Below are 24,792 nucleotides of genomic sequence, written 5' to 3' on the forward strand. Positions count from 1 at the left end.
TTACCATAGAGGAAGACGAGATGGTACAGGTCTGTCTTGGGGGCCTGGCATCTAAGTTCAGAGCATTCCGAACGGCAGTGTGTACAAGGGAGAATACGCCGTCATTTTTCGACTTACAATCGATGCTCCTTGTAGAGGAGAACCACGCCGGTGCGTCATCTAGCGCACCCACTGACAACAGGATGTTGTACACGGAGGTAGATCGGTCCCGTGGGCGTGGTGGACGAGGCAGGTCGGCACGCAATGGAGGCGGCCGGCAAGAGCAAGAACGAAGGCACAGAGAACGTGCCGACAGCAATTCCAGGACTTCCATAGGAAGGGGGAGTCATGGCGACACCGGAAGACGGCAACAGAGGTTAGCAACGGAATGTTGGTATTGTGGTAAAAAGGGCCACAGAGAAAGTGAGTGCTGGAGAAAACGAGCCGATTCGGACAAATCCGGATCCGGCAAGGCCGGCAAGGCCGGCAAGGATGGCTGGCAAAGCTCGCACTACGCGAAGGGATTGGGAGAATCCAAGAACGGTAACGGGCCAGCCTTGGTGATGAAGCACAAGGCGAACTCGATGAAGAAGACCACTTCCAAATCGGAGGAAGTCTGGTATGTTGACTCCGGTGCGTCGAACCACATGATGAGCCACAAAGAGTGGTTCTCCTTTTTGGAAAAACCAAATCAACCAAGAGTAGTCGAAACCGGAGACGACACTCCTCACCCAATCGTGCACGTCGGAGAAGTCCCTTTGAGCCACGTCGGACAGAAGGGGAAGTTGATGAACGTATTACACGTTCCGACAATTACGAAGAACCTGGTGTCGGTCGGACAGATAGTCAACCAGGGGATGCAGGTGCAGTTTACGCACCTCGGGTGCTTCATCGAGGAAGAGGGCCAAATTATTGTGCAAGGGCGTAGAGACGGGAGGATGTTTATCCTCGACACCAATGACGTTAGCACCGCTCTATTTGCAAAAGGACAGAAGGTCAAATCGGACATCGACCTGTGGCACAAGCGGATAGGCCACGTCAATTACCGGAGGCTTCAAGACCTGCAAACGAAACAAGTTGTTTTCGGTTTGCCGAAATTCAGCGGCCGAAAGGCCCAAGTATGTGAACCCTGCCAACTCGGGAAGCAACACCAGCTTCCATTCCTTACCGAACGTAACCGGAGCCGTAACAAGCTCGACCTAATCCATTCAGATGTGTGGGAACCGGCACAGAGTGTTAGTCTTGGCGGGAGTCGATACTTCGTCTCCTTCATCGACGACTATACGCGGCACACATGGATCTACCTCATTGAGCATAAGAGTGAAGTCTTCGAGTGTTTCCGGAGTCTCCAAAGCATGGTGGAACGGGAATCAGAGAGGAAGATCAAATGCCTGCGGTCGGATGGCGAGAAAGAATACTTTTCCAGCCAATTCAACAGTTATCTGCAGCAAACGGGAATTCGGCGAGAGTTCAGCTACAGATACACACCGCAACAGAACGATGTTGCCAAGAGGAAGAACCGGTTGCTTATCATTGCGGCAAGGGCAATGCTGGAGTAGAAGAGCATGCTCAAATTCTACTGGGCAGAGGCAGTCCGAACGGCTGTCTACATCCAGAACCGGATCGGTGACAAGGTGTCAGCTCACGAGCTGTATTTCGGGCGGAAGCCAAATTTGAGACACCTTAAGATCTTCGGTAGCATTTCATTTGTGCATGTACCGGATGAGAAGCGGAGGAAGCTGGATGCAAAATCAGAAAAATGCATCCTAGTCGGCTATGCTCAAGAGCAAAAGGGTTATAAGTATTATAACCCCCGGACAAAGCAGGTCCGAATTAGTCGAGATGTCGAGTTTGATGAATCGGCATCGTGGTACTCCTTACTGACTCCGACTTCTGAATCTGACCCGATGCCGGTGGATGAGGCTAGTGATCCTGAACCGGCCCAGGTAGAGGATGATGAAGCGTGGACTCAGGATGAGAGTCCGGAATCATTCTGGTTGAGTGGGTCGAACGAGAGACTGAGTCAATCTGACCAGTCCGATGAGGAATCGACGAGTAGTGGAGACTTTGCCGTGCACTCCCTGCGCAAGGAACCAAGGAGACGGTTCACGCGCAAAGAGAAGGGGAAGAAGAAGATGCAGGAATTCGAATCCGGCAATGATGAGTCAGATCGGTGTACGTTCGACTCCGGCAAGGAGAAAGGTGGATCTTCGGCAATGAAGACCGAACTGGCTAAGAAGGGCCTCAAACCGGGTAACGGTGAGTTACGCCGATCCACCCGCCAGAAGGATCCCGTCAAGCGGTACGGGTACAATGAGTACATGGTGCATCATTATGCGTACATGACTAAGGTGGCGGAAGTGCGTGAGCCGGAGAGCTACGCAGAAGCGGCCAAGGATGCAAATTGGTGTGCTGCTATGGAGGAAGAAATGTGGGCACTTGATGTCAACAAGACATGGGACCTGGTTGACCATCCTCGTCACTGTAAACCGATCGGATGCAAGTTGATATACAAAGTAAAGTACAACGCCAACGGTTCAGTTAACCGGTACAAGGCCCGGTTAGTGGCAAAGGGATATGCGTAGACCCACGGAATCGACTACGACGAGACCTTCGCTCCTGTAGCGAAGATGACGACAATTCGAGTGGTGCTGGCGGTTGTTGCGGCAAGGGGGTGGCATCTTCATCAGATGGATGTGAAGAATGCATTTCTTCAAGGTGATCTTGAAGAAGAAGTCTTCATGACTCAGCCTCCCGGTTTTCAATCGGAGATGAACAAATCGGCGGTATGTCGGCTGAAGAAGTCGTTGTACGGCCTGAAGCAAGCCCCTCGAACTTGGAATGCGAAGATCATGCACCGGTTGCATAAGATGGGGTTTGTGGCCTCCAAATCTGACTCTTCATTGTTCATCCGGCAAGGCCCAACCGGTCCGGTATGTATACTGTTGTATGTTGATGATCTAGTCATCACCGAACCGGGTGTTCCAGAAATCAACCGCGTCAAGTCCCAGTTATCGGACACATTTGAGATGAAGGATCTGGGGGACCTTCATTATTTTCTAGGGATCGAGGTGATCCGAACCCCGGACGGCATATTGCTCTCACAACGACATTACGTCTTGAATATGTTGTACAAGTTCGGCATGACAGAATGCCGACTTGTATCCACACCCTTGGACTGAAACCAGAAGCTTCGTCCCAACTCCGGACCGGCCTGCAACGAGCAACGGTTCCGACAAATTGTCGGAAGCCTTATTTACTTGACTATCACGTGACCCGACATCAGCTATCCGGTCGAAGCTGTTGGTATGATAAGTCAATTCATGCAGAAGCCGACCGTGGAGCACCTTCAGTGCGCACAACGGATATTGTGGTATGTCAGCGGCACCAAGGACCGGGGACTGTTTTACCGGCGAGGTATAACCGAAGAGCTCGTCGGTTACACGAATGCCGACTGGGCCGGCGATGCATCAGATCGCCGATCAACCTCTGGTTACATGTTTTCTCCAGGTAGCACGGTTGTTGCATGGAGCAGCAAAAAGCAGCCAACAATTGCTCTATCGAGCATTGAGGTTGAGTATCGGGGCGCTACCATTGCCACCTGTGAAGCCATTTGGCTTCAGCGACTGCTGCAAGACTTACGGATCAAGGTACCAACCCTGATTCTGGTCTACTGCGACAACATAAGCAGCATGCAACTCGCCAAGAACCTCATATTCCATGCTCACACAAAACACATAGAAGTGCATTATCACTTCGTGCGTGAGCGTGTCCTGAGCGGTGAGGTTGACCTTCGGTATGTTCACACGGATCGGCAAGTTGCAGATATCTTCACCAAACCACTCGGCTCGGACAAGTTGCAACACTTCACTGAAATGCTTGGTGTTCAACATCTCGACGTGCCACACTTGAGGGGGAGAACGGGCAAAGACACCGAAACGGGCAAAGGCAAAGAGACTGCCGATTGCGCTAGTGAGGGAAGAACAGAAGGCGGCAGAGTCAAGAAGGACAGAGCCGACCGAAGGAAGAAGGCCAAGACCCGGACATGGTCCAATGTGGTGAAGGGCTTGGAACCAAAAGACGAATCAGGAGCAATCGATTCGGACAAGAGCTAGAACGAATCGGAGACAGTCGATTCGGTTCAACAGACAGATTCAGAAGAACCGGATCAATTCAAGGCCATGCAGACACGGATGCAACGGAAGTCGATGCCATCGCGGAGGAACCGACGGAACGGCAAGCACCAGAGTCATAGCAGCAAAGGAGCTGAGAGGAGCCTATTGAGCAGACATACCGATCGAGCAGATCGAGGCACGCAGAACAAGAGGGGTCGCGGCAAACAGAACCGGACCGGACGAGGAGCGCGAGCAAGGTAGAGCGACGCCAAGAGAAGTCGGTTGGAAGAACCGACTGCCACAAAGACTGACACTAGGATCCAACCTCAAGTTGAGCTTGAGGGGGAGTGTTGAGCGGCAAGCTCAACTAGAGCCGGATCGGCTGAATAAGCCTGAGCCGGCAAACGAGACGGATGGGTAAGCTGTGAGAAACCGAGCCGGCAAGCAACAAAGCCGGTGAGCTAGGGAGCCGGTTAGTCGGATCCAATCAGTAACCGGAAGCATGGTATTAGTGTAGACTACTAGGCAATTATAGTCTCGTAGTAAGTGTCAAATGCTCGTGTGAGCATTGAAGTACGCAGTACTTCTGTCAGTCCCACGAGGACTTGTATAAATAATGCTATTGAGCATAGTTGTATGTACAGAGTAATTATATCATTTTTTAATATAGCTTTTAAATTCTGCTCTCTTTGTTTGTCTCTCCCACGTACTCTGTGTATTCACTACTTTCTCTGTTTTCTAACGCTTCCGCAAGTAATCATTTACAGGCCTCTATGCTTGAAAGAGCAACGGTTGGTTGCTTCTTGCTACTCCAGGAGATGGCTCCACTTCTGAGGGAGAAGACGAAACCAGAGGTTGATCGTCGGTCGGCTTTGTAGCCTGCCCTGTCAGCATTTGTGTACCCCTCGAGTTGAATTGGCGTGGCCGACTTATAGAGAATGTCATAGTCCATTGTTCCGCTCACGTATCGTAGCACTCTCTTAGCACAATCCAAATGGATATCCCGTGGCGTTTGCATGAACTGGCTAAGAAGGCCGACCGGATAGCTCAGGTCAGGTCGAGTGATCATGAGGTAGATAAGACTACCGATCAGTTGTCGATATTGAGTCGGCTCACACTCTGTGGTGCCAGAATTGGCATCTAGTTTGAGGCTTCGGTCGAGAGGTGTTGCCATAGACTTGCACTCAGTCATCCCGAACTTGTATAACAAGTTGAGAATGTAGTGTCGTTGGGAGATCATAATCCCGGTTGGAGTCCGAATTACCTCGATGCCAAGGAAGTAGTGGAGCTCTTTCATGTCCATCATCTTGAATTTGTTGGAAAGGAGGAATTTGACCTTGTTGATGTCGACTAGGTGCTCACCTCCAATGACCAGATCATCCACGTATAGGATGATGACGATCGGGCTTTCGGAATCGCTTCTTACATACAGAGAATTGTCGGATTTTGACATTCGGAAACTGATTCGATGAAGATATTGTGTTATCTTCAAGTGCCAAGCACGTGGTGTTTGCTTAAGGCCGTAGAGGGGCTTCTTGAGTCGGCATATGGCTTTCGGATGAATGTTGGATTCAAAGCAGGGTGGTTGTATCATGTACACCTCCTCTTCTAATTCGCCTTGAAGAAAAGCGTTCTTGACATCCATCTGGTGGAGGTGCCACCCTTTCGCTTATGCAAGCGCTATCACGGTTCGCACGGTTGTCATCTTTGCCACCGGGGCAAAGGTCTCTTCATAGTTAATGCCCTGTGTTTGTGTGTAGCCCTTTGCTACGAGTCGAGCTTTGTAACGGTTGACGGAACCGTCGGCATTATACTTCACTTTGTATATCCATCTGCAACTAATTGCCTTCTTATGTTGTGAATGAGGGACGAGATCCCATGTCTCATTCTTGCTAAGAGCTTGCATCTCCTCGTTCATCGCTTCGACCCATTGCAGATCTTTAGCGCCTTCGGCAAAGCTCTCTGGTTCTCGAACTGTTGCCACCTTCATCATAAAGGCATAGTGGTATGCCATATAGTCGTTGTAGCCGAATCGGCTAACCAGATTCTTCTCTCAGGTGGAGTGACAGAGTTTCTCATTTGCCGATGTGAGTGCTTTCTCAACTCCGGGTGACCTCGTAAGAGACACATCAAAGCCATCGAACTCACTATTGAGTGGATGAGCTGATTCTTCGCCATCGAAGTGATCGTCTTCATATTCCAACATTTTGGCCTTCCCTTTGTCCATCTTTGGACTTGGCCGAGATGTGCTTTGGTTGCTCAGAGGCTCTTGTGGTCCACTCAATCTGGTTGAGATCGGACTCTCTTCGAGTATTGACCTTAGTTGATCATCGTCTTCTGTGTTGTCGAGGTCGTTCGTAGATGGTTCGGGAGGAGTCGGCTCGGGTTTGTACCATGATGTTGATTCATCAAAGACGACATCCCGACTGACACGAGTCTTCCGAGTAGAGGGGTTGAAGCACTTGTACCCCTTTTGCTCCAGTCAGTACCCCACGAGGATGCACTTCTCTAAGTTTGGGTGAAGCTTCTGCCGCTTCTCACCAGGAATGTGCACGTATGCAATGGAGCTGAATATCCTTACATGAGATAGGTCTGGCTTCTTCCCGTAGTATTTCTCGTGCGGGGTGACCTCGTGCACTCCGGATGTTGTGCACTAGTTCATGAGGTAGACGGCGGTATTTGCAGCTTCTGCCCAATATGACTTGGGCATATGCTTCTCATTTAGCATGACCCTTTCTACTTCGAGGATGTGCCGATTCTTGCGTTCGGCTACACCATTCGGTTGCGGTGTGTGTCGACAAGTGAATTCTCGCCGAATTCCTTCTTGTTGAAGGTATGCCCTGAACACATCAGAGAAGTATTCCTTTCCTCCGTCTGACCGAAGACATCGTACATAACACCCAGTTGTCTTTTTGACTTCGCTTTTGAATTTTTGGAAGTGAGTAAACACTTCGCACTTCATCCTCATGGGAAATATCCATGTGTATCTAGAGAAGTCATCGACGAAGGTAACATAGTACCGACATCCTCCGAACGTAGCCATTTGTGCCAGTCCCCACACATCTTAGTGGACTACGTCTAATAGGCCTTTCCTCACATTCCTCTCCTCCGGGAATGGGTGCCGATGTTGCTTGCCGAATTGGCATGCTTCACATACTCCTTCAATCTCTTTCTCTTTGAAGGTCGGGAGCCCGATGACGACTCCTTTCGATTGCATCGCCTTGAGTTTGTTGAGATTGATATGGCCAATTCTTTTATGCCATAGCTCTATGTCGGTGTTGATTTTGAGGCCCTTTGCAAACATGGCCGATTTTACCTAGTTCGATTCGAGGATAAACATTTGGCCTTCCCTTCGACCACGAGCAATGAGTCGGCCTTCCTTCTTGATGAAGCAACCTCCTTGGTTGAATCGAACTTGCATCCCTTGCTCCACAATTTGGCCGACTGAGACCAAATTCTTCGTTATGGTGGGTACATGTAAGACATTTTTTATGCAAGTTTGTTCACCTTCTTTCCCGAATGGGACATTGCCGACATGTTGAATCGGATGAGTGGTGTCGTCTCCGGTCTCGACATAACTGGGTCGATCCAGCTCTCGAAGGTCTTTGAACCATTCTTGATGGGATGTCATATGGTTCGAGGCACCGGAGTCGACGAACCATACATCTTCCGGATTGGAGGCATTAGTCGAAGTAGAGGCCGACATAGAATTTGTTCTATGTCTCATTTCAAACATTCCGCCATGATCTTCATATTCGGAGTTGGTGGCGTAATTGGTGAGAGGAAGCCGACTCACACTTCTTTCGGCACTCTTCTTCATGGTGGCCGATTTTTCCACAATAAACACATTTGATCGAGGTTTGTTGGCTCTGACCGGAATGGAAGCTCCCCCTTCTTCCGAAGGTTCCTCGATGGCTTCCGTCTTGATGCCGAAATTGCGAGTTGTTTTCGTAAGTCGAACCTCGTCCGCCTCATCCTTGGCCGAATCAGCCTCTTCCTGCACGGCCACGTCCTCTTCCTCCGTCCGAATGCGTGTAGAGCATGTGGCCTTCCGAGGTGTTGCTCCTTGTTCGAACATGATTTTCTTCAACCAACAACATGAATTGAAGATCGAAGAAGGAGGGCGGATTCTCTCGTGCTAGTATGGCGGTCCGCATCGCGCTGGACCGTTTGGCGCAAGGCCGCCGAGGTATATTTGCACCATTTCGTCATCCTCCACATTGACGCTTATCGAGCAGAGTGCATCACAAAGCTCCTTGATCTTCAAGGTGTAGCTTGTGATAGACATATCCCGTTGTTGGATATTGTTCAACTCTTGGCGGAGTTGAAGCTTTCGATGCCGTTCTATTAGCGGCGAATATCTTCCTTTGGCGTCGTGGCTTCTCGAATGTAGCCGAGCATGTGATCATGAACACATGTCGCTAAGCAATACATTACTCGACTCGCTGCTTGCTCCCATGTTGAGTAGTCGTTGTCTTCCGGGTCGGGTCGGTTTTCTTGTGCTCCTTTGATGTAGCTCCAATAGCCTTGACCAACAAGGTATTAATGCATCTTGTACTCCCAAGATGCGAAGTTGTTTCGGTCCAACTTCTCGCTAGGGAGAGCACTCCCCATTTGAGTATTCATGGTGTTCGATGTAGATTTCTTCCTTCTTCTTCTCTCTTGAATACGAGCTATGTAGTCGCACTACGATAACGATGAGCCGGTTTTCTTGAACGTCGTCGTAGAGCTCAACACACGCGGATGGGCGAGATCAAGCTACCAAATCGCTCTGATACCATGTAAAGAATCGATGGTGATTCTTGTGCAACGGAATAGATTCAAGATATGTGTTGTGAGTGTGTGTGTGTGTGTATGAGAGAGAGAGTGAGTGAGAGTGAGAGAGAAACACAAGATAGGTTAGAGAGACAATAGAATACTCAGAAGATGTATATTACAAAGGAGATTAATCGACCTAATTACAAAGTAGGAGGAGAGTTCTTTATATAGACACTCTCTCTCTCTCTTCATTAACTACCGAACCTCATGGATCATGGGGAATGAGAAAACTCATTAGTTATGTGTCGTAGAATATGATTCTATGACACATAGTTAATGTGTAGATTAGAGTGGTGACTTTTGACCTTTGATTGCACACTCTCAAGGGTGTGTTCACACGCTAGACTAGGTTGAGCTTCATTCTCAACAACTACCATCTAAGGGTGAACAAAAATGGAACGCCATAACTCTAATCATGGGTGATGGAAAAACTTAAATCATACTTAACACTTTTAAGTTACACTTCTAATAAAGATCTTCATATGGAGAATTTTGATTAGGAGTTTACAATTGGAATTAGACCTATAGAGTGTAGATTTGCAACAAGCAATTGTTTCCTTTGAATTGTTCAAGTGAAAGATTTGATTCCTCATTAGATTTGGGGTTATGTTTCTCAAGTTTGGCAAGTTTTATCAAGTTATTGTTTGACTCCAAGGTATTAGGTATTTCCACAACTTCATAGTTTCACCCAAGATTAGATACGGAGGTCGTTTTCCTCTTTCCCAAGGTATGTGTCAATGCTTATTTATGGCAAGCATGGAGTTAGCTCAACACTCTTGCCTCTTAGTGATTCCTTTCACATACCCCACTCATGTAACACCAATTCAATTAAATGTAATACAATCGTGTGTTTCCACGAGATAGATCTATAGAGGGAGATTTTATTATCCTCTTCGGAGATCAAGTATGATCTATGTGACCAAAAATATTACATTTTCATGTATTATGTACATACATGTGTGAAAGCGAGTAGAGACTCTTGATGATCAAAAGAGAAGGAGAGGTGTACAACACCAAAAATCGACACAAAACGGCATTGCTTAATATGTATCTCATCTCTCTTCTCTTCGAGCAAACTTGAGATCACGAAAGACCGATTCTTCAACGATAACAGGCTCCTTGCGTTTTCGGTTGTTTGAATTATGGCCAAGTAGTTTAAGCAATGCATAGCCAGCTACTTTCCAAGCAAACTGCAACCCAGTGACATGTAGTTTCTGACCATTTCCATTTTCTCTCCATGACTCTATCCTCTTCTGAGCATGACTGTAAACTATTATATATATGGCTGATGCTTGCTTGTATATCTCTTCCAATGGTTCAGGACTGTCGATCAATGTCTCTGCCTTGTAAAGCTCCTAACATAGATAATGCGGAAGCAAGCAAATGAATAAAATTACAAGAAATAAAACACATTTTTCCTCCAGGCAATGACATTGAAATTACAAAGAAAAAACACACTTTTCTTCCGGGCAATGAATGACATTCATTTATTTACCATGCGATACATCTGCAATACGGCTTCAGTCTCATTGTTTCGGATATCCCCATCATTTTCATTTAGACAAGATGCAACTCTTGCTTTATACTCTTTGAATCGATCATCCCATACTTTATGATACTTTTCGAAGCCTGGATACTGGAATCGTTTTTCAATCAACGTATCAGACAACACCATTTCTTCTGGAAACATTCAAGAAAAACAATGGGCATCATCAAAGGGGCAAGTCTAATGACACAAAAAGAAGAATGCGTCATGAAAGAGATCAAAGCAAATGTCATGAAAACAAATTAAGCATCATAATGAATGGGGTTGAGCCAAATAATTTGAAAACCATGTGCTGAAGAAACGTCAAGTAGTAAACCTAAATGTGTGGTCATGTCCAATGAATCTGACTGCCCCTTAACAAGGTCATATATCTTCCCCAGTATGGTTGTCGAATGATATATACCATCATTTTCGATCCATTTACATGCACCTCCTTGCTTCTTTTCAATGTAATGGGGCCAATCCCTCGCTTTATCCTTTTCCTTCACAGAGACCTAAACCATGAAGAAGTGAAACACAAATTTAATCACAATGATCTTAAATTTACCTAACCATATATGTAAGCTTGACAAAGGAATATGATATGCAAATCATGCAACATTTAATATGGCATACTATATGTAAGCTTGACAAAGGAATATGATATGCAAATCATGCAACATTTAATTTGGCATACTAGGGGATTAACTGGAGGGTAGATTGGCAAACCTGTTTTCCTGATTTCTCAGCATCCACTGCTTGATAATATGTGTCTACAAGGCTCTGAATATTCGACCACATTTTTGTTCGTAATGGATCGTTAACATCGAGAGTCAGATACTTATCCATAATTGCCAGCCAACTATTTGCCGCCAATCCCATTGTTGTGCTGAATTTGTCATGATAAGAAAGCCAAGATAAATTGTTTTCTAAATACACAATCCTGAAAATTCCTTGTATTTGGGTTCACATGATGCCTTACCATGGCTTAAACCTAGCTTTCAGGAACATCTCGAAGTGCTGTTTGTCAACCTCATCATTTTTGTACAACTTTTCATTACTAGTATTTTTCTGTGTTCCGGGATTCTTCCAGACCTCTGAGGACATGAACGCCTTCACAAGCTGAAATGTAATACAGATATCTACATACCTCAAACTAATACTGCAAATCGTACGACCATACAAGGTAATCCATCCGTAATGAAAAATAAAAAACACAACTCTAAATGAATTCCATACCTGTGGATTTGTACAGCACCAATACTGATCTCCATCAAGATCACTATTTGCAATCTCATCCACAACTGACCGCGCACCCTTGACTGAGAAGAAGATGGCATGCTTTTCATTGCCAATAATCTCACCAAACTCCTTATGCCATATGGCCTCGAAAACCTTCACATCACCAACATGTAATCCCGGTGATTTATATACAAGTACTTTGGGACAATACACTGGGCCATGTTCCCTGTTAAAATTCCAACAGTATGACTATCCATGTCATAATTTAGAGTTTTAACAATCCATGAAGCTGAAGAAGAAACAACTCACAAGACTATCACCACTTGATTCCTTTCAAGCATCCCTGTCGGATCAGCACAACCCATTAAATTATACGAGTCCGGAATAGTTACCCGTCCTGTACTCAGGTCTTGTAGCTGACTTTTTGACACTTCAAATAAAGTCTTCTTAAGATAGGGTTCCTCCAAAGGAATGCCCGCCATGAGCATTCGTAATGCAATGTCGTAATGATCACCTTGGTCACTGTTTTTCAACGCTGTAATATGATATTGAATTCCTTACCACATAACACAACCGTCTTCCACTATGTAGAATCAAAAGTTATATATCTGGAAAAGAAATTAGAAACATACCCCTAATAGCACTCTGTCTAGATCTAAACCTCACACGTATATCATTTAATTCATCATCCACGAATTTCATCAAGACATCTTCAGGTACACCTCCATAGCTTAAAAGTAGAGCAAGATATGGAGAGAGTTTCCCTTTGCCAGATTTTCGACTGTGACCAAACAAAGGATGCAAAAGATAGAAGTTACAATTTGAAGAAAACATTCAAGACACTTAATAAATCCAAATCAGTAGAACAGTAACTGAAGTTCAGGTAAAAAAATTAACCCACAGATATCAAGTGAGAAAAAAGGTAATGAAATAAAATTAAGATGCAATGGTTTTTAAAAATCACCTTGTACTGCAAACTTCCAATGAGTTGTAGCAAGGGCCAGCCAAACTTTTATCAGTTTTAACCTTCACCATTGATTGACGAATCTGTATGGTCAACGGTGGTAACTGCAAGACAGATAATGTATCTGGTACACATGGTGGATATGGAAGAAAGCACACTGAAAGACTCACTGAACTTTGTCGCATTGAAAGTCAACATATTATTCAGATGCACAAATAAGGTTATAAAATTAGATTGAGAAGAAAGATAGCTTCAAAGGGTTAAGGTTATTATATAGCTAGAAAGAGCATAGAAATCTATGTATCAACAAACTTATTTTGGCTACAGTAACAGAGTGACTCTCTACTTGTACTCAACCCAAGAAAATTATTGAATTAAATCAGTGAAGTCTTAGGTAGATGATTTCACAATTACAGCACATTCAAAATCCTAACAGATCATAGGAAAGCAGTCTACAAGTGGAGAAACAGTCAAAATAAAAAGTAACCTTCAAATTCACCAGGAGAGTGCCCTTTGCAACCATTCCATTATAAAATAACCTTACTTGGAGAAGTAATGGAACTTCCTGCAAAAATAGTTCATGAGGAAGCACAATAGTGAGTATAACAACCTATTAACACACTTTCAAGCTAGAAATATCATCATCATGCTTCTATCAACCTAGAAATAACATCATGTTTCTATCGAGCTATAAATACAGTGATGCTATGTTATGCATGTGATGTTCATCTTTACAAACTGAACCATTCACAGGTGCGACAAATTATCCAAGAAAAACTATGCATTAAGAAATACCTCATCAGCAATCTCACCCTTAACCTTGCCCTTGAAAACAGACGACGGACAACGGTTTGCAATATCAAATGAAACAAAGCCTGTCCCATCTGTGTGTATTAGCTTCTCACCACTTTTGTCACAAACTATCATGCCACATCTATCCTGTGCAACAGGACTATAATCTGAACAGAACCTTAGCAAATTACTTATACCTCATGGATAGAACTAGGAGATGGAAATCTTACCCTGCAGTAAATGTCCTCTACAATCTCGACTTTAATGTCAGGAGAATCTAAATCAAGAAGTGGCAATGTTTGTGATAATGCAAGCTGAAGTCTGCATACAGATCTAAAAATTAGTTAACATGAACCACTCGTACTTAATGCATTGACACGTTCTGGGTACAAATTTTTAACACATAATGTGCCAAAACAAATCAGCATGTTGGGGGAATTGGATCCCAAAATCTCACATTAATATAAGATAAAAGAATCATCATGATCATGCTGGTATATCTATAAAATAATTACCTGGCAAACTTTTTGGATAATGTTGGCACTGTATTAATATGCATCATGTATTGCCGAGCTTCCCAAATGCCTTTAAACTGTATAAACTTCGGATTCATAAGATCCCACGTGGCGAGAGATTCAGTACACACAAAATAACATTTGGGCATGCTAGAAATGTCTTCAGCCAAATCTTGCTTCTTCTTCTTTGACTTTGGATCTTTGTATGCTGTTACAAAACTCCAGGAAAGATATAGTCAAGCTGGCATAACCAGACACATGCTCCTGATTTAAGAAGAAAAAAGTGTGTTGATCTGCAATGCTTCCGCATCATATCACAAAATCATATATGAAATAAAGAAGCTTACACACTGCAACAAATTCAGCTATCAAAGCCTTGCCTCATGCCGCGTTCCTTTTTTTCATGAAATAATTCATATGCTTGGGTAATAACATCAAACACCGGGAACGAAAATAAATCATGCTAACATCTTACGCAAAAATCACTAATGACAGTTGGTTCTTTTGGTTCATTAAATATTACAAGGAAAAAACATTGAAGAACCTACCGAAGAACATATAGTGTCTAAGCCCAATCCATAAGCCCTCTCTTGCAACTCTTCTGTAAACACCCTCTACTATTTCCGAGTTCTTTTTCATATCTGCAAAGTGTACACGAAGTACACCACCATCCCCAAACACTCGTTGGAGTGGACTACCAGTTTGCTCATAGAACGGACCCTGCAATCACAAAAGCTTGCCAGGAATTATAAATAGGTATTGCCTACACAAGAAATTAGTTAGGATCATGATCTTGCACCTTGAGCATACATTGTCCTTCACAATTGATTTGGCAATGAAAAACTATATGACATTGCTTTATCTTATCTGTATCAATCTGCAAAATCCAAAATCATCTATACTGGATCAAAGAAGACCGCAAACCAGCATCAACTTGGCTTGAACTTTCATTAACTGTCTCCTCTTTTCTCTCTGTAAGTTTAGTAACTTAGTATTACCTTCGACTTTTTGTTGCAACATGTGATATGTCGCAACCTTGAATCCATCTCTATGAAATCCATAGCTTTATATCGATTCAATTCTTGAAGGGTAACAACTTTAAACCAATCTCCCCTGCCACAAGAGTAAATGGCTAAGACATTTTCCACTAATAGATGGCAAAGTTCATCTAAGCCTTTAGAGAGAGCATTTACAACTTACTTGGGGAAGTGACATAAAATCAGGAGCGCTTTTTCTTGGCAAAGCTGTCCATGAGCTTGCAGCAGTTCTTGGGATGGAAATGAAATACCCAAATCTATTGTAGTTGTGAAATCCAGCTTCTTGGGAACAACTGAGTCATAACCCCCATAGTACGTTGGACACTTTTGTGATGCATCTTGGACAGCTTTTTGCTCTGAATCTTGAGGAGATAGAAATAGTGGTGATTTTAGTGGAGAGTGTTTAGCCTCCACTTTTGTGACCTCTGTTAAGAAGGCATCATCGTAGCCTTCCAAGTCGTAAAAATCGATTGCACTCTCGGTCCTCATGTCATTATTTGGCACCAGAACTTGATGTACCAATGAATGCATGTCAACAAATTTCACACCTTGTTAACCATTTGTTTCCTGTGCCAGATATATCAATTTATATATATCTAATGTCCTTTGCAAGCACAACCTAAGTAAGAATCATCTCCTAACTACAAGCATCCATTACTTTGACTGAAGCAAGGATATTTATTGATCCAAACTAGAAGTATCTGCACAGGAGAAAGAATATATGAAATAGAAACACATAGAGAATAACAAAAACGATTTAAAATTTGTAATGGATTGTTATTGTTTCAAACTCATGGAGAGAAGTGGCAAACGCCACTGAAAATGGTAGCATGAAAAATGAGCATAAAAACAGCGAGAATGTACATGTGAAGTGGATTGTTATTATTACAAGGAAATTATGATTTTGCAAGTACATAATGTGTGCGCGAAAAAACACATAAAAAATGAATTGTTAACAGCAATGGTGCGTCAGACCATACTCAGCTACGTAAATTAAGAAATTTGGCTTGCAGATTATGCCAATCTGTGCGTTTACGAGAACCATAGTAGACCTAGATGAGCAAAATAAGCCATGTGGTGTTGCAGAGAAGTTCATGTAAAGATATACTGAGAGGCTTAAATAGAAATCAATGAGACAAAACAGATATCTTACTGAATCATATTTCACCTTGTTTTCCTTCAGCAAAATGAGAGACACAAGCAACCCGAAGTGCATTACTTTTGGCTCAAATACAAACAAAAGTATGCAAAAACAATAATACTAACAATTGCATAAAAATGTTGAGTACCTGGGGGAGTAATTGCAGAAAAATTTGAGCACGCAGAAAACAAATGCATAAACAAAAATTAGAGCTCTGTTCTTTTCATATGTATAAACAAATGGCAATGGCAAATGCAAATGCAATACACATACAGATAGATAATGCATGTATCAACATACATATTATATTGTCCAATGCAATACTACATATATGTACATACAGATATGCATGTATCAATATATATTATTATCCGCTTAATTATTTATTTATAATTCAAATTTTCAACGGATATTTGCCACCTACATACTACATTTTGGTCTATGTTTTTTATTTTGATTATTAATGTCATATCCAACATAAGCCGTGAGTCGTGACTTTTATAAATCATTATTTACTCATTTCTTTGTTATAGCTGTCGATTGATATAATTTGCTTATTTATATTTTTACCCTACCTTTTCATTGATTCAAGTTCCAACTCATCTATTTCTAGTACCCCATTCTCTCTACTTGGAACCTTCTCCTCCCTCACAACCATGCTCTATCGGAGAGAAGGGAAGGATCGTTGATGCCCATTAAGCAAGCCCATGAATTGTCGCTTGCGTGCGTATGCTAACGTTGAATGGATTCAAACTCATCCAAAACCCCCATGGGCTTGTCCCAATGCTTCGCTGCATAGAAGCCACAATGGACTGTGTCCATGATACATTGAGCATTACTTTTGATGGTAATAGCCCCCAAGCGAGCATCACGATGGTGAGATGAAAATCCCTCCCCGAAAGTTGTTTAGGTCATCACTGAATCAATTCATATGCTCGTCGGATGCCGATTGGGTTTGAGCTTGAGATGACAAGATTTTCTAGTGCGTCTATCTATCTTATTTAACTACACCTTAATTTGTTTACAACTAAACCCAAACCCCTCGAGCAAATAAATGTGTCACATTGTAAGTTTTTGTGTGCCACTTTTGCTTAATTTCGTGCGTGTTTTGTGAGTACTTGAGGAAGCCCTACGTTTTGGAAGGGTATAAAAAATAAATAAATAAAAGCACATGAAAACACACTTGATTATGAAAATACTTCAATAAAATGAGGGAAATAAATAGATAAATAAAAAGGAAAATATACGTAGGATTTAAATGGAAGGCAAAAAATAAAAATAAAAGGTCTGATCCGACGGTGGAGATGAAAGCAGATCTGACGGCCGAGATGAGAGCTGAAGAAGGGAGTTATGTACTTCCTGCCTCTTCCCACCCCCCCCACACACCATCAATCATCAAGAAGAAGAAGAAGAAGAAAAAGCAGCAGAAACGCAAAAAAAAGCAAACCATTTTTATGTTCCCCCTGCTTCCTGAGACAGAGAGAGGAAGGACCACAAATGGGTTGCGGAGCTTCCAGAGAATTCATGAATGATCCATCATCATCTTCATCGTTGCAGATGAGTTTGAGTAACCCTAACTCTAGCAAGAGGAGGTTCATCGATGCCTGCCGAGAGCAACTGCACCTTGCCATGGCTGATGCAACCTGCAAAAGCATCGCAAATTCTACCATATCTCCTCATGATCAAGCTTATGTCCACTTAAATGATGGAGACGCCGAAGACAGCAGAAACCATGGAGGCCCAAATAGAGGAAGAGATGCCGATCACGTGGTGGACATGTCTCATGACAATGACTCTGAAGAGTATCTAGAAAACAAGCCGCCATTAAATCAACAAGTCACACCTATCAATCATCAATCACCGACGCCTAACCCTAACCCTAACCCTAACCCTAACCCTAGAAAAACTAGTCCTCTCCAAGAAATCTCCATCACCTCTCATGGGAAGTTGGTTGGATTGGCCAAGGAGTCGGATACCAAAGATGGCCATGTGGAATGTCCGGGCAATGTGTTCTCTACGCCTTCCTTGGGATGCCCCGCAAGGTTTCCCCCTCCGCGGCCACCGTCCGGTGCCAAGCTAATGCCGAAGCTCGGCCATAGCTCTTCGTGCTCCTCGTTGTGCTCCTCGTTGCCCCGTGATAGTTTGATACCCCCGCCCCCGATCCAAGCATGGCTTTGTGATTACAATAGCCTTCCATCAAAGGAACCGGTTGAAGATGTTGTTGATGATGCAAATTTGATGGGTAAATTGATACAAGTGCTTTCTATCCTTTGTTTTTGGGTTTTTTGTCATGCATGTTTTATGTTGCATACATAATCATGAGATATGACCCGAAAAATGTAAGTTTCCTCATCGTCTGAGTATGTAGAGGGAAGCGCGTACAACTCGAGCGATCCATCTCCAAATGCATCTGATGTCTTGGACGATGTCGACCAAAGTATTAAATCAAGCACCAACCTCTCGAACACAATTGATGAGTTTATTGAGAATTTAGAGGTATAGAACATCCCTCTAGAAAAGCATGCTCAATGACCTAATTGGCAATTTAAAGGTTTAAAGAAAGACAATGACCAAGATAATTCTCATACTAATAGCATGTCATTCCAAACAAGTGTCACATTATGTGTTCTTAACATGTATATGAAATGTATCTACAGGCTGATTGGCAATCACATGCTATAGAAACAAAGCTAGATGTTATGAATACTGATTGCGATCAATTGGAATCCCATATCAAGTCCATTAGTCCCCTAAATACATGTAATCTCTACATATTCTAATGTTGTGAAATGTAATCTATCATAAAACTTGTTTTGACAAACATGTGCAAACATAGCACAGCTTCACATCCCATATAAGAGAAATACTTCTAATGACATATGATCTCTCATAGGCATAAGAGAACTCTCAGAGCATTTCGACAAGTCTAATGAGCATTTGCATATGCCTACAACTCCGAGAATGGGTTCTTGGCAATCAAAGCTTTTGGAGACAATTGATAGAGATATCGCCAACATTCTACTCAATGACCAAGTTGATGTTGCTTCCCTAAGCAAGGACGACATTAACGAGTTAAATGAGAGCAACCATGTCGGTCACACAAGATATGAACATATTGAATTTTGAGGTGGAACCTTTTGCCAATAATTTGTTTATTCCAATCATTTGCTCTATCCCTCAAAACCAAAATCTAATTATTTTTTTTGTTTACAGTTGATACTTTGGAGGTTTCTTGTACATTGAGAAAAACCTTTCAACCTTTTTGGACATTGCAAACAAAAATGGAACCTACCAATGTTCCTTGTTTTAACAAGACATTACATACTTATCGCAATGTAAATGCATTGCCTTTAAAAGTTGCTTAGAGTATCTTTAGACATCCCACAATTGAATGATAAAAAGATTCTAACATCCAAATATGTAACCATGATATTTTCATCATAATAAAGCGCATGCCTTTCAACATGAAGGATGTGGATTGAAGTCTCGAGAATAGGGTTGGATGTTGCATTCATTTTAGAAACCTCGCCATAATTTTAGCTTTTGATGATCATGCACATAAACCAAGTTTGCTTCTAACAATCCAAAGAGTAAATAATTTAGCATGAAGCTTGAAAATCCAACGCCAATGAACAAATTTTTGGCTTCTACTTGTTCTACTCACCAAGTATCTCAATAGTCAATCATATATTTTTGAATTCAAACAAAAGCTATAATTAAGTAACAAGGCAATGAAAGCCCCACCATTTCAGAGAAATCAAAAGAGTAAATACTTTAACATTAAGCTTGAAAATGCAATGTTATGAACACAATTTTTAGCTGACTAGTTGTTCTACTCACCAAGTATGTCAATCGTCAATCATATAATTGAATGAAACAAAGGCTATTTGGTAACATGACAATGGAAGCCCCATGAAAATGTTTACAAGAAAATACGCCCATATGTTAGGGAGATGCATATCATGAGGCCACCATTAATTACAAAGGAGGGTGGCTTCCTTGTTCCTACGATTTACCCTTGTTTAGATAATAATGTGACAATCCAATTTAAATTTAAATTACTATTACCTGATCAAAATTGACACATTAACTTTAATGCGTTTAAGTTTTATCGTTGTAATGTTAAATGGAACACATTTGTAGGAGGGAAACATTTATTATTGAAAGGTTCTTTTTGTGATAAACAAACTTCAAGAAATGTTTTGGAATCTTTTACATTTTTATTAATACTTCTACTGCAATGTCCATCGTTTCATGTTACCACATGGTACAAAAAGTTAAAACTTTAGAAACTCTTATCACTGCAAGGAAAATTAAAATTCAACTGTCAAAGAGAAAGATAGAGTCCTTGGTGGTGTCGAATTGTTTGCTCTAAAAAGAAAGGGGGTATTTGCAAACCGTGCTAATTCATTAGGGAATTACAAAGACGTAAAAAGAATAACAAAGTAAAAAGTTAGGACGTCGTTTACATATATAGGCGTATTTAGAGGTAACCTTTGTTAAGCTCACATAGTAAAAGTCAAGGATAACCTTGTGAACATAAAACCTTGATGGGGTAAGGGGGGGGAGGGATCAATTATAAAAACTAGTGAAAAGGAGACCTACAATCTAAAAAGTTTATGTGGGACAATTCCAAGGAACGATGAATCGTCATGAATTGTAATAAGATACGTATTCATGTCTTAGGAAGTGACCAAGCCTTGGGCTTTGACGTCACAATCACATGTTCCTAGAAGACATTGACACACTTAGCACATGTTCGCAAGGGCAAGTCATCTTGTGAGCATTGATAGGGAAAAGCTCCAATTTACTATCATTTGCACTTGCATTATTAGAAAACTACCTTTACATTTTAAAATTGAGAGCGTGCATTTCAAATCACACAATGTTTTAGAATGAAGAAACCTTCTCCTAGTAAAATAACACTCAATAAATAATTTCAACAAATTTAGATCCAGGTTTATTACCTTCTGGTAGATTAGAACATTGATTTTTAAGGCCTAACATGATATTTTATTTGAGCCTAACAAAAGTAGAAATAATAATGTCGAGACAATTTTTTGTTTGCATTTGCAAGAATCAAAAACTTTTGTCTTGAGAACGAGGCATTGCTCTGTCTTCCTCCCGAGTTGCACTTACGAGGCTTGCATTTTTTTTTCTTTTTGTTGGATGAAGTGAGAGCTCGTGAGGTGTGACATAACCTCTAGAAAGTGGTTACCAACCGTGATGATCCAACCTCGGGATTATATACATTGTCGGATTTGCTCGTGGGTGCAAGAAAAGGAAAACACATAGGTACAACCTAAATAATTCCTTTTAGTAGATTGTATATTGTAGACGTTGGAGAGAGAGAGAGAGTCCATATTATATAAAGAGAAGTTAGATCACCTATTAAAAAGTTTCATGTTAAAATTGGTTAAAATTGAGAAACCTTGTATGAGCTTTATATATCTTATACATTCCGCGAGTCACCAATATGTTGTTATATTGGTGCGTACAAAAAAGCATTAATAAGATGAATTACAAATATTGTTGTTTGTGGGAAATCAATCGACTTCTTGTAGAGGTTTGAGTTTTGAAAAGAAATCAATGACCCTTATCCATAAAATTATACAGATAAATGAAACTTTGAGTGTGTCATGTGTTTGAGATGATAATGTAGGCATAATTTGGACATTACAACCATCAAAGACGAGGTTGATTGATGGGTTTATGAAATTCGATCATAAATGCTACATTGAACCATTAGCATAATAGAAAGTTATCTTAGTATAATATTGATGAGGATGGCATTTTTTTTTTCCCTAAAAAAAACTCCTTCCATTAGTTATAAATATTTACAAATGAGATTATTATGTACAAATCCTTGTAGGGACGCGATAGTTCCATCTTATGTGGATGCCCACTGACTCAATAAAGGGAGAGGACGACCATTGTTGGATGAAGGCAATTCATTGTCTTTCAACTCAATCGAAGCCGCCCTTGAGGCCATCATATTGGCTCTTTAGAGTGGCTACAATTCCATTCCATATCTCTTGCAGTAACATTGTTGAATGCGTGGTTTGGTTGGAGAAGACCCGTCTACACTATTGTTTCCATAGAATCCAAAGAGTTATTGGGCTGACCAATCCCAACACAACTTGAGATTTTTCATTAAGAGGAGTTGAGTGGACATTGCCGATGGTGGAGACAAAAACCTCTTGTGCTTTTATCACCAAAGTCATCCCCTCCCCATGATGCTCGTATTTGCCAGCTAGGGTCTGCCATGATAGCCAACATATATTTCCCCACTTGATTGAACCTTGCACCTGGCATAATTGCAACAAGCGGCCAACCCCCCCCGCCATATTCGATGGGACGCTGGACAGTCCCACAGAGTGTGTCGTATATGATTCTACTGCATTTGGACACTCAACACAATTAGGAGAACTAAGGTTCCCACGTTGCCATGCTCCCACCGGTAGTGACTTATGTATTAATAGCCATTGGAACATGGTAATTCGCCTCGCGTGTTGTTGTTTCCAGATTTTCTACCAAAACTTGGTGATAATTGTGTGAGGAACTTGATATGTGTGCCAAACCTTTGCAGCAGCCGGCTCTCGGACGGTTTGAGTAGCTAGAATGTAGTGACTCAATCTAGTTGTGAATTGGAAGAAAGGGATGGGTTTGCTTCCTTACCCTGCGTAAGGATCACACCATGTCCATTGCAAAGGGTCCCAACTTACCTTACGTAGCCATGTGTTTTCATGAGTACATATGTGCCAATCGGGTTGTACTTTAAGAGGATGACATATTGATTTGTCTTGGATAACCAAACACCTAATTTATGATCATTCACCTAACCTTGGTATGCAATATGATTGGGAATTTTTTTAAATATATCTCTTATTTTCAGCCATAACGTTTAAACCCAATTACTAACATGAGGCATATGATATAATCAAAAGATTTTTGTATGAATGGATACAACATGGTTTAGTTGGTTCATCTAGTTGGTTTAGGTATGCAACATGTTGGTGCGTACAAGAGAATATCAAATGAATATAGTCGTTAAACGATCATGTGGGGTATTGTCGTGTATAACACGAGAATGTACAAAGCTCGCCTCACTATTCTAGTAAGAGTCATTTTTTCCCACAGACATTTGAGCTGAATTTAAGCCTTTTTGCCACTTGTGCGCTCAATTAGGTTAACATCAAAAGCATCCCTTGTGGCATAATTTGAATGCCAAGTAATTTACCTTTGAAAACAATGCCAACACAACATTGTGTTTGCAATGTCATGTTGATTATTGTTTTGATTTTCATTAATAAGGGCGACATCTAAAGCACTTGTGCAAATGTAGCTTGAAATCAAAGAACTTTATCTTTGAAAATATACAGTCACACAACATTGTGTTCAAATTGTCATGTTGTTGGTTGTGTTGATTCTCACATTTATATTCACGTTGATTATCAAAACTAATCACCATGGTAACATCAATTCATGCCGTACAATTGCTCTTACCATATTGATGAAGCTCACATATATAATAAAAATCCTAAGGTAGTAGATTCTAATGATGAGTGTATCATATAATCCAAGGCTAAAAGTTTTTCATTAACAATTATATCTCAAATTACTAGGAGTACTTTTGATGTTACCAACATGTTTTCCCTAGGAATTACATAGTAGAGGATATAACACATGGCACACGACAAACTCACGGATGATAGGTAAGTTTTTAAACTTTATTCGATGGGATGATCAGTTGTATTCCATTTGGAACGAGGACTCTAAAGTCTAGGTAGACCAATGTCGTGCTCAAATTCCGAGAAAAGGGAGAGACTAGAGAGGGGGGGGGGGGGGTACTTATACCAATGTTGTAGCCTATAATATGATAATTGTTCTAAAGTTAACGATGAGGGAACAATCCCAAGGATGAAGCCTTGGGATTGGGATTGATCAACGTCTAAATAAGTTATAATTTGCAATCTAATGGGGACGTCCAACATGTGTGGTCTCCGAGTCCTAACGAGTGTCGGTTCTCTTTTCCTCTTTTCGCGTGTGAGAGAGAATTGTTTAGGACTTGGATCACGTCGAATCTCCATCTCTCTCAACACAAAGAAGCTCATTTTTTTCTCCATAAAGATTAATAGAATATGTGTCATTTGTAAAAAAAATGTGTGATACGATATACACTTAAATGTAATGTAATGGGGGAGCATGAGAGATGAAAGCAAATGTACATGTAATAGCTCGTCCGTCGAGATATATAGGAGCATTAACAAAAAGCGAGAGAGGCAAGGGGGGGGGTAAGCTCGTGTGATTGTGATTGGTCAAGCTGACTGATGAAAATGCGGGAAGCCCCACGAGAGAGAGCGATCTCGATTATACAACCATGTGTGCTCGAGGGGGGGGGGAGATAGAAGCACAAGATGTGAAAAGGGGGGGGGGGGGGGAGCAAGAGCATAATAATTAAGGGAGCATGATGAGGCAAATCGCGATTAGCGAATGGATTAGGGGGGGGTTGAGGTGATAGTGAAAGGGAAAAAAAGAAAGGAGTGATGGGTGAGGAGGAGGAGGATTACGAGATGGTGATGATGATGGGAGGGGTAGGGGTAGGGGTAGGGGTGGTAATTAGCGAAAACGCGAAGGGAGGGCATGCGGGGACGAATAACCCAA

General features: G+C 41.9%; 2 protein-coding genes across 4 annotated transcripts; one reads left to right on the forward strand and one right to left on the reverse strand.

Annotated features, from left to right (window-relative positions):
* Positions 1–9,860: 9,860 nt before the first annotated feature.
* On the reverse strand, positions 9,861–16,295 carry LOC147861429 (putative RNA-dependent RNA polymerase 5). Of its 3 annotated transcripts, XM_087322827.1 has the most exons (18): positions 16,277–16,295; positions 15,151–15,554; positions 14,949–15,063; positions 14,750–14,827; positions 14,499–14,670; positions 13,951–14,158; positions 13,666–13,756; positions 13,439–13,582; positions 13,131–13,208; positions 12,644–12,747; positions 12,312–12,460; positions 11,989–12,214; positions 11,677–11,905; positions 11,420–11,559; positions 11,167–11,326; positions 10,775–10,952; positions 10,408–10,592; positions 9,863–10,267 (listed from the first exon to the last, which is right to left on the reverse strand). In XM_087322827.1, exons 2-18 carry the CDS (start codon positions 15,516–15,518, stop codon positions 9,965–9,967), a joined length of 2,928 nt encoding a protein of 975 aa, XP_087178953.1. In that variant the 5' UTR covers positions 15,519–15,554; positions 16,277–16,295; the 3' UTR covers positions 9,863–9,964. The 3 variants fall into 3 exon arrangements, with proteins under 3 accessions (XP_087178954.1, XP_087178953.1, XP_087178952.1); XM_087322828.1 differs by lacking the exon at positions 16,277–16,295 and having other exon boundaries at positions 9,861–10,267; positions 10,862–10,952; positions 15,151–15,847; XM_087322826.1 differs by lacking the exon at positions 16,277–16,295 and having other exon boundaries at positions 15,151–15,846.
* A 1,329-nt stretch (positions 16,296–17,624) lies between these two features.
* LOC147861430 (uncharacterized) lies at positions 17,625–19,296 on the forward strand. Its single transcript, XM_087322605.1, has 4 exons — positions 17,625–18,370; positions 18,497–18,624; positions 18,786–18,888; positions 19,022–19,296. Exons 1-4 carry the CDS (start codon positions 17,626–17,628, stop codon positions 19,252–19,254), a joined length of 1,209 nt encoding a protein of 402 aa, XP_087178731.1. The 5' UTR covers position 17,625; the 3' UTR covers positions 19,255–19,296.
* Positions 19,297–24,792: the final 5,496 nt, after the last annotated feature.

This window comes from Azolla caroliniana, unplaced genomic scaffold (assembly GCF_043228905.1).
Source record: "Azolla caroliniana isolate FFs.n. ecotype wild unplaced genomic scaffold, voAzoCaro1.0.p SCAF_7, whole genome shotgun sequence".
Classification (NCBI taxonomy): domain Eukaryota; kingdom Viridiplantae; phylum Streptophyta; class Polypodiopsida; order Salviniales; family Salviniaceae; genus Azolla; species Azolla caroliniana.